At 37.0% G+C, this 9,464-nt stretch overlaps 1 protein-coding gene across 1 annotated transcript in view; it reads right to left on the bottom strand.

Annotated features, from left to right (window-relative positions):
* Positions 1-9,464, bottom strand: part of AP2B1 (adaptor-related protein complex 2, beta 1 subunit) — a 163,949-nt gene that overhangs the window by 142,770 nt on the left and 11,715 nt on the right. The window contains exons 4-6 of the mRNA XM_012648629.1: positions 6,349-6,484; positions 4,383-4,628; positions 2,133-2,278 (exon numbers count right to left, since the gene is read on the bottom strand). Of these exons, the coding sequence (XP_012504083.1) occupies positions 2,133-2,278; positions 4,383-4,628; positions 6,349-6,484 (528 nt within the window). The remainder of the gene's footprint in view (positions 1-2,132; positions 2,279-4,382; positions 4,629-6,348; positions 6,485-9,464) is intronic.

The raw sequence follows: 9,464 nt of genomic DNA, 5'->3' as shown, positions 1-9,464 counted from the left end.
ATGGTGGCGCGTGCCTGTAGTCCCAGCTACTCGGGAGGCTGAGGCAGAAGGATCGCATGAGCCCAGGAGTTTGAGGTTGCTGTGAGCTAGGATGACGCCACGGCACTCTAGCCAGGGCAACAGAGTGAGACTGTCTCAAAAAAAAAAAAAAAGTGCACATCGCAATAAAGCAAGTCCCATACACAAAAAATGTGCAGTTTTCTTGCAAATGTATACTTGTGAGATAGCATTTCTAAAATTCTGATATTTGAGAAGAAATTACAGAAGCTAATTTCCTGTGGCTCTACAGGGATTTCCTATTCTCGATACAAGTTTACTTTCAAAATAATGAACTAATAAAATCCACATCTGAAAACAAGCTTAATACCCTCAGAACAGATACAGCAATAATGTTAACCTTTGCCCAACGTCTACTTTATAATTACCGTAGCAGCCACCATTTATGAGCTGACCATATTGCCAGGTACTTTAAATAGGCACTTTTCATATAAAAGCTCAATTAATAGTCCAAACAACTCCTAAGACAGTATCCCTCATTTTCCAGAAAAGAAAACAGACTCAGGTAAGTTAAGGAACATGAACATAATCTTTCCTTCTCAACTAGTATTTCACTGAAAGTCATCTTCAAGTATAAACAGTAATGCAACTGCTATAAAATGAGGTGTATGTGATTTCCCCTGCAAAAGACAGGTAATTAAGTTCTATTAATATTACTTGCAGCAAGGCACACTGCCACTAGAAACCAGACTGGAGGTCAACATAACCCTGTTGGCTCTTGATCAACATACTCTCATATTAGGAGATTCCAAAGCCATCTCTGCAGACGTTCTGTTGCTTTCAAATGTGGGATGGCCTTTTGCAGTAAGCTATAGGAAAACTAATAAGGCAGAATTCCTGGAAGTATCCATTTCCTTTGTAGGAGAGTCTAATATTTGGTGGTGCAGTGCTGCCACCATGTGGGGCAGGCTCTCAAAAAGCAGAACAAAGTCAGTCATCAAGAGCAGCAAAATAAGGACTCACATCTATCACTGGAGTAAGATTGAGAAGATTTCCATAATAAAGCAGTTTTCAGATAAAGATTTTTTTTTTTCTGGAGACAGAGTCTCACTCTGTTGCCTGGGCTAGAGTGCCGTGGTGTTATCATACCTGACAGCAACCTCAAACTCCTGGGCTCAAGCGATCCTCCTGCCTCAGCCTCCCGAGTAGCTGGGACTACAGGCATGCGCCACCATGTCCGGCTAATTTTTTCTATATATTTTTAGTTGTCCAGATAATTTCTTTCTATTTTTAGTAGGGCGGGGGTCTCGCTCTTGCTCAGGCTGGTCTCGAACTCCTGAGCTTGAGTGATCCACCCGCCTTGGCCTCCCAGAGTGCTAGGATTACAGGCGTGAGCCACCGTGCCGGGCCAGATAAAGGTCTTTATGTGTTCAGAATTGTAACCATTTTGAGAAAATGAAACAGTTCTAGATGTGTGTGTGTACATATAAGACATTTAAATTCTATTGTGTACATATAAGACATTTAAATTCTATTGTATACATTCATCCACGAAGTAGTGACCAGCAATGGGTTTGGGGACTCAGAACTGCATTAGAATCCTGGCTACATTACTACTGGCTGCACGACTTTATGAAGAGTTCTTTAGTCTGAGTGCATGGTTCCTCAACTGTAACATGGAATAACCTCTACTTCACAGGGCAGATCTGAGAACTAAGTGAAGCATTATACATAAAGCCATCAACCTTTGTGCATGGCATAGAAGGCCCTTAAATTTAAAATTCTCTTTTCCATCATAAGCCTTAGGAACTTGTGAGGTGGTTTGAGCCATCAGCAGCATTTGACCCCCACTGATAAAAGGAGTGTTCTAACTACAGTTGTAATACTTTAAGGTAAAAAGTAGGGCACAGAGTTGAGATGAAAAGTATGGATTCAAGATAAAAAGTAGGTATGTGTCTACGTGTGTTGGCTATCTCTTAAGTCCAACGGTTTGAGTGGGAGTATGTATAACAAGGCCAAGACTAGAGTAAAGCAAGTGAGGCACACCAGACTTAAAATTTAAGGAGGCACCCTGTTCTCAGACTTGTGCAGGTACAGAGCCAAGACCTGAGAGGCAGTGCCTCCTTAAATTTTACTCTCGGAGGACCTCTCTAGCAATAAATTGGACAGTATCAGAGAAAAGTTCTGCTACTGAGTCTGTCAAGAATACAGAAGGCAGTATTAAGAGGGCAGTAGGTCCAACAATTTGATATCTAATGCCGATACCCTGCTCTATGAAAATCTGCAATAGACAACAAAACGAGGCATTCCTAAAACAGTTTCTCGAAAATCTACTAGGTAGCCTTAAATGTTCTCTAAAAGTCTCCTCAAAGATACTTGTAGAAATCTCCCCAAATCGACCTCTTGATTTGTTATAGTAAAACAGCTTAAGAATTAGGAGCATTATACAGTTTACTATAATATTATGATATAATAAATTCAAATAAGATTTAATGTATCATAATATTCATGTGTGATCTGTTCAAAATTAGATAAAGCTAGGGGATAGGGAAAGAAAATAAGTAAAACAAAACTGGCATGTACTGATAATTATTAAATCTAATAATAATAAGTGGATCCATTTATTTGTTAAATCCATGTATTCCCTCTAATTATGAATGTTTGAAGATTCCCATAATAAAAACCATAATTAAATAAATAGCATACACATGTAATACTTGAGTACTATGGACTGAATGAAAATCAGCCCTCTCCCCTGAATAAATGAGACAAACTAGCTTGTTTTCTGGTATCTTTCTATTCTTCTCAATTGATGTGGAAAAAGATCTCTAAGTCTGACTAGAACACACACACAAAATGCCTTTATTGCTCAAACCCTCCATTAGTCCTTATCCCTGACCATCTAATTTTATAGGTTCTGTACTGAATTTATATGAGCGTAGAGATGACTTTTTCCACTCAAACTGGAGTTGCCCATGAGTTAGAACTCATTTTCACCTTGATCCATTCCACATTCTTAGCACCACTAAACATTTAATAAGTTTCCACTGAGCACATGATATTCTGCTCATCTGGTTGGCACTTCCAGCCCAAACACTTTTCATCTCCTCTATTGTCCTCAGGTAGAGAACTATAAAGATAGTTGCTCAAAACAACAGAGTGAATTAAAGGCAATGCCAACAACATAAGTTGGTACCAGCTAAGTGTTTTATAACACAGACACCATTGCCTTACAAACTTATTTCTTTATGGAATGAAAAAAAGTTGCCACATGGTACTACCTGGGGAAAAAAGGGCAAGGTTGAATCTTCTAATACTGAGGGTGATACCTTGTCAGAAGTCAAGGTTTAAGCACTTGCATGTTCAGTCCCACTCCTATGCCTCGGAGGTAGCTGAAAGACTCCTGATGGTAGTACTGTAAGTACCTTAAAAAATGTGACTTGCTTCATCCTTTGGCCTTAACACTAATTTTAAAGGATAATAAACAGAAGCCCAGGCTACACGTAAAATAAGATGAACCAAACAAGATGTCAAAGCAGAGATCTGAGCAGGTGATTTGCAAGTGAGAGACGGTATCTATTTCTAGGCAAATTCCAACTTTATATTTGAAAAAGTTCAACAATATTCAGAGGTTATACCCTGATTAACTCTTAGTATTACTCACCTTCAGATAAATACTGCATTAGACAAAAAGGGAAGCACTTTAAAGAAAGCAGCTATATTCCTCCATCTTCTTGGTAACAGTACTTACCAGTCAAATGTACTCAATTTGAATGAGTTTCAGTTACTAGCAGAGTCAATGTATCACTTGGGACTTGACCCACTTCATTATATAAGCAGAGTTAAAAAGTCAGCAAGGGAAACAAAAGATCCCAAAACTTTAAGGTGTTAAGCTATGTTCTGGCTGCTAAACACTTAGAACATACTCTAGTTGGCTAAAAAGAATCTTGTCCTAGAATTCTGTAAAAGAAAATGCGTTACAATAACTAGGCAATAAAGATCACCTTGATTCAGATTCTGTTTCCACACCACCAGAAAATACCACAAACATCTGAAGAAATAATATTAAGACAAATAGTATATACATATAAAAATGTAAGGTAAAACCTCCTGAAGACAATGATGAAAGTACTGGGTTTTTTATGAACAAATACAGGGGTAGGCACAATACAAAGGTTTGCTTTAAGATCTTTGTATTTCAGTACTTTGTTCTCAATTCAAAAACACCTAGGGTGTGAGATATACGATCTGTGTGACACAGAAAGTCATGTTTCCCACAGCTACCCTGTAGCTCAATGTCCCAAAGACCAAGTTTGTGTTAAATATGCTTTAACAAGGTAATTATTTTAAATACTGCTCTCTTAATAAAAGCAGAAGCTTATTACCATTGGATTTGAATCTGCTATGAGATCCCGCAGAGAATCCAGAAATCCCTGATCTTCTACCATTTGGGCATTGATATCATGGAGTTTTGCCACACAGACTGCTGCTGTTTTCCGAACATAGGGGTCTTCATCCTTCAAGCACTTGCGGAGGGGCTCACAGAGATATTCTGTAATTTTGTCCACCCGGATGCATCCCATGGTTCTGACTGCCAAGGCCCGAATCAAAGGATTAGGATCTTCACAGTCCTACAGAAAACAACCATATGTACTACTGTAGGTGTGCATAGTGAGTAAACGTAAACAGTCCAGTTTACAAAAGCCACAAAATAATATTTCCTTAATTTAAGCTTCCAGTTACATTCTACATCAGACTCAATCTCCCATGTTATTCCTTTCCTAAGTACAAATCTTAGTTGCCTATTTAAAAGCTAGGGTAGGAATTCATTTAACTGCTTTATATATACAATGGGGAAAGGTTCAGTAGGATTCATTCAATGGCCAGGCAGAATCCTAGTGAGCTGGTATGACCATCCCCATAGCCATCAGTGGATGTGCCCTAAAACAGAAAAGGCCTTTGCACTAGTATTCTGGTCCAGAAAAAAATGAGGAATTGGAAAGACTGTGTTCCATTCCACAGTCAGTCTGTAAGGACCAAGTAGAGAGAAAAAGGGCTAGATTTCTGGGGCCTACAGCAAAGAAAACAAAGGCGAGCACAGGAGCTGGTTTGGGCCTGACATGAGTACCTGGAGCTAAGCAGCAGAGAGAGCCCTCTGAGCTCCTGACTAGCATATATTCTCCTTTGCTTCCACATACAGTACAAATAGAACACTGAGAAGGAACACTCTTTTAAACTGCTCTACATTTAAAAAAATTTCTTGAAACCATATAAATCTATGCACAGCTCTAAGTTTCAAAAAATGTAAACTAAATTCTTTCCAATGATACATTCCATCTATGAACTACCAGACAGGTAGAATGAATTGTTATGTTCTCTCTGACTCTGTATAATGTAGCTAACCAAAGGGAAAGAACAAAAAGTCCATGAAAAGGAAGAAAGCATACTGGTTATTTTCCAAAACATTTTAAACATAAGCTAATTTTAGAAATGCTATCTGATTTTTTTTTAATGTAGACTAAGTTCCAGACAGAGAAAAAAACAAGTAAAAAACAATTAATGGGAATAACTCCATTATTATGTTTATCAAATCTAAGGATAGGAAAAATCTGGCTGGACGTTCAATATTATTAAAGAAACTTTTTAATTGCCAATTTTTAGAGATGTGACAATGGTACTGTGGTTATGTTTAAATAAGATATCTTATTCTGAAAAACATAAGGATGAAATTATATGATGTTTAGGATTTGCTTCAAAATTATCCAGCAGGAGGAGGAGTGGGAGTCAGGAAAAGTATGCATGGGAGTATAAATTAAACAAGAGTGGCCATGTGTTAGTGCTGTTAAAACTGTAAGATGAATACTTAGGAATTTATTATGTTATTCCCTCTACTTGAATATGTTTAAAATTTTCCATAATAAAAAAATTTAATCAAATGTTGCAAGACCTATTAAACAACAAAAGTAGTACCTCCTGCAGCTTCCACTACTTTTGACTCATAAGCATAATTTCTACAAAGACAAAATAGGTAAAGTCTGAAGGTTACTGATATTACAATAATATGGACAACCTCTGTCAGCCTTGGAAGGTAAAACAGTGAGGTTTCACCTGGCTTCTGAGGTTTCTACCCACCTGGCAAGGATGCACCAAGCCCTGTTAACAGAAGGCAAACCATATGGTTCGAATTTCTCTGGATGATATGCACTGGCATACAGAATCCTTAACACATGAACATTCCTAGTCACTGCCAATATTTCCCTAGGTGTTCCTTTAGAACAGAGGTTACTTACTTGCAATACGGACGCTAACTGAAAAGGTTATTTGAAGTCTTGAGTCTTTGGGAAAAGTTACCTTCACAAAGCTGTTGACAGCCATGATGGCCATGTCTGGCTGACTCTTGGCATAGTTCATCAGGTAGAGATACACAAGCTTCTTTAGTTCCAGGTTGTCGGTCTGCATACAGTTCACCACATCTGGAAAGAGAGAACTGAGAAGAGAGGGGAAAAGAGAAAAGGAAATTAAGCAGATGCTGGTGTCAAGCTGTTGGACAGAACATGAAATGGCCTTAACAGAGTGATGTGATGCAAGGACAAATGTCCCCACACTGATAATTATTATCAGGGAAATGAATTACTAAAGAAATTGTAGTACTGGTCCTAAAAAGGTCTCTAGTTTTTGAAAACACTTGGTATTAGGAAAAATTTCAAACAGAGTGCAGTATAATTAACCCAATGTATGCCTCACACACAAATATCGATACACACCTAACCTTGTTTCATATATATCCTCAAACCCATTGCCCCATCACTGTCTCCACCCCATGCAGTTGCTCTGGATTATTTTTAAATAAATCCTAGCTGTCATACCATTTCATCTATAACATTTTAATATGTATCTTTAGCAATCTTTTAAAAAAATCACTACTTTTATCACACTAAATTCAGTAGAATTAATTTTTTTAACATTACACATTCAGATAAATGAAAATTTGAGAATAATCAAATATAAAAGGAGTTTATACCTTTCCCAAGTTCTAGTCATTTCATGATTTACCATTCTCCTATAAGCCACAAGAAAGACATTTTTGTTTCCAGTCACAAAGTAGCCCCACTAGCTTGGAAGGGTGGGCTTGTCAGATTCTAAAGGGTAAGCTGTATTTTTTAAATAGAGGTTAACTAAAATTTTATGGGAAGTTAGCAATTAATCTCCCTTAAGGCTTTATCAAAGTACCTTATAAATCTTTAATGCTTCTAAACATCTTACTACTGGCATAGAAGACAGGAGAAACAAATGTCAGTATATTTCTACAGAAAAGTAAGAGAATGACTAAAACAACTTGTCACAGGGTATAGGTCCCATACACACACAAAAACAGGGTACAGAAGTAGAAATTATTTACAAAAAGGAAGCTGGACTCCAAAGTCAAAGAAATCTACCACGTCTCTAATGAACAATGACTCTGTCCTAGGAGGCAAACTATTTGTTTAATTTGTATGTATGGTAACTAGTATAGTTTCATGAACAGGTAGATATTTTAATAAATACTCTCCAAAAATGAGAATAGTTCATGTGCAAAACAACAGTAAATAAATGTGAAATAACCGATGGTAAATTTAAGATCCTAAATAATTTAACTCTAAACAACCTGCACAAGATCAAGACTTTATAGCCAACATTCTAGAGGTAAAAACTGTTAAGTGCCAACCTATAAAACTAGAAACCTGAACTTTTCAATACAAAGGCCACTAGTCACATGTGGCTACTGAACACTTGCAATGTGGCTAATCTGTACTGAGATGTGATGTAAATGCAAAACACACATTAGATTTTGAAGACTTAGCATGAAAAATACAATGTAAAATATCTCATTAACAATGTTTATACTGATTACATGCTGAAATGATAATATTTTGGATATATTGGGTTAAAAAATTTATTACAAAAATTAGTTTCATGTTTCTTTTTCCTTTAATATGGTTACCAAAAAATTAAAAATTATATATGTGGCATGCACTGCATTTCTACTAGATATTACTGAACTTGAGGTTACTTCCAGGGAGGACTGAAATACAATAACCTCCAAATAGCTAATTTCTATTCTATTTCTTTGTGCCATCTTTCTAGGCACAGCTCATATGTCATCTCCTCCAAGAAGGGTTCTTCAACTATTCCTATTTGCATGGATCTCTTTTTGGTAGAACTCTTACTGTCTTTAACATATACACTTTAATATCTAATTACACAACTATATTTTATTTTTCCCTAATTTTTCAAGTTTTGAGTCTCATCAACTAGACAGTAAGTACCATGAAGGCTAATAGACATCTATTATACTTTTGTTTGAATCATGATAAGTGGTATGCTGCTAAGCATATAATAAATTATCAGCAACTAGCAGATTAACAAGCAGTATTTTACCAAGCATACAAAAGCAAAGTCAAGAGTTTTAACTTTTTCTGTAGGATACAGAAATAAGCTTGGCAAAAACACAACAGTCCCTGAAAAGTATGTCAACTTTTACCAGATCATTTGTACTGATGCTCTCAATGTAGATTTATTCCTTGGCAAAAACAGCCCTTCAGTGACTAGACAGATCATAGACAGGCAAATTACTACCTGTGGGCTAAATCAAGCCCCCTGCCAGAATTTTGTACAAGCTATAAGCTAAAAGCAGTTTTTAGAAATGAACATTTACAACTGATTTGATGATAAGAAACACTATGAACTCCAATTAAGCAAAATATTCTTCTTCTCCTCCAAAAAAAGAATGCACTCTTCTCATTAGACATGTAGTACAAAAGATTGTACTTAATTATTATTGTATTTTGTATTTCATCAACAAAAAATTTTGAGAAAATTTGTTTTCTCTCGTGTTATATGAGTACCTACACAATAGACTCAATTTTGCTTCTTTGCCTAAGTCTAAAGTATTTACTACTTTGCCCTTTACAGAAATAGTTTGCCGAACCCTGAGTTAGGTAGTCACGGAACAGCAATTTAAGAACCAAACAAACAAAACAACAATAACAAAAACTTACCTGAGAGCAACAGAGTAATTTCTGATGCTAACATTTCTATCTGGGCTCCCTGTTTGATTACGGGAGCAGCTCTCACTCTTTTGGTCTCAGGATCCATTTACACTCTTAAAAATTACTGAGATCCCAGAGACTTTTCACTCATGTTGGTTATACCTATTGATATTTTACCATAACAGGAATTAAAACTGAGAAATTTTGGCCAGGTATGGTGGCTCACACCTGTAATCCTAGCACTCTGGGAGGCTGAGGTGGGAGGATGGCTTGAGGCCAGGAGTTCAAGACCAGCCTGAGCAAGAGTGAGACCCTGTCTCTACCAAAAATAGAAAAAATTAGCAGGGCATGGTGGCACACATCTGTAGTCCCAGCTACTTTGGGAGGCTGAGGCAGGAGGATTGCCTGAGCCCAGGAGTTTGAGGTTGCTGTGAGCTA

The sequence above is a fragment of the Propithecus coquereli genome, unplaced genomic scaffold (genome assembly GCF_000956105.1).
Source record: "Propithecus coquereli isolate 6110/MARCELLA unplaced genomic scaffold, Pcoq_1.0 Scaffold291, whole genome shotgun sequence".
In the NCBI taxonomy this organism is placed as follows: domain Eukaryota; kingdom Metazoa; phylum Chordata; class Mammalia; order Primates; family Indriidae; genus Propithecus; species Propithecus coquereli.
Note: the sequence above shows the minus strand (reverse complement) of the source record. Positions and strands in the feature narration are given on the sequence as shown.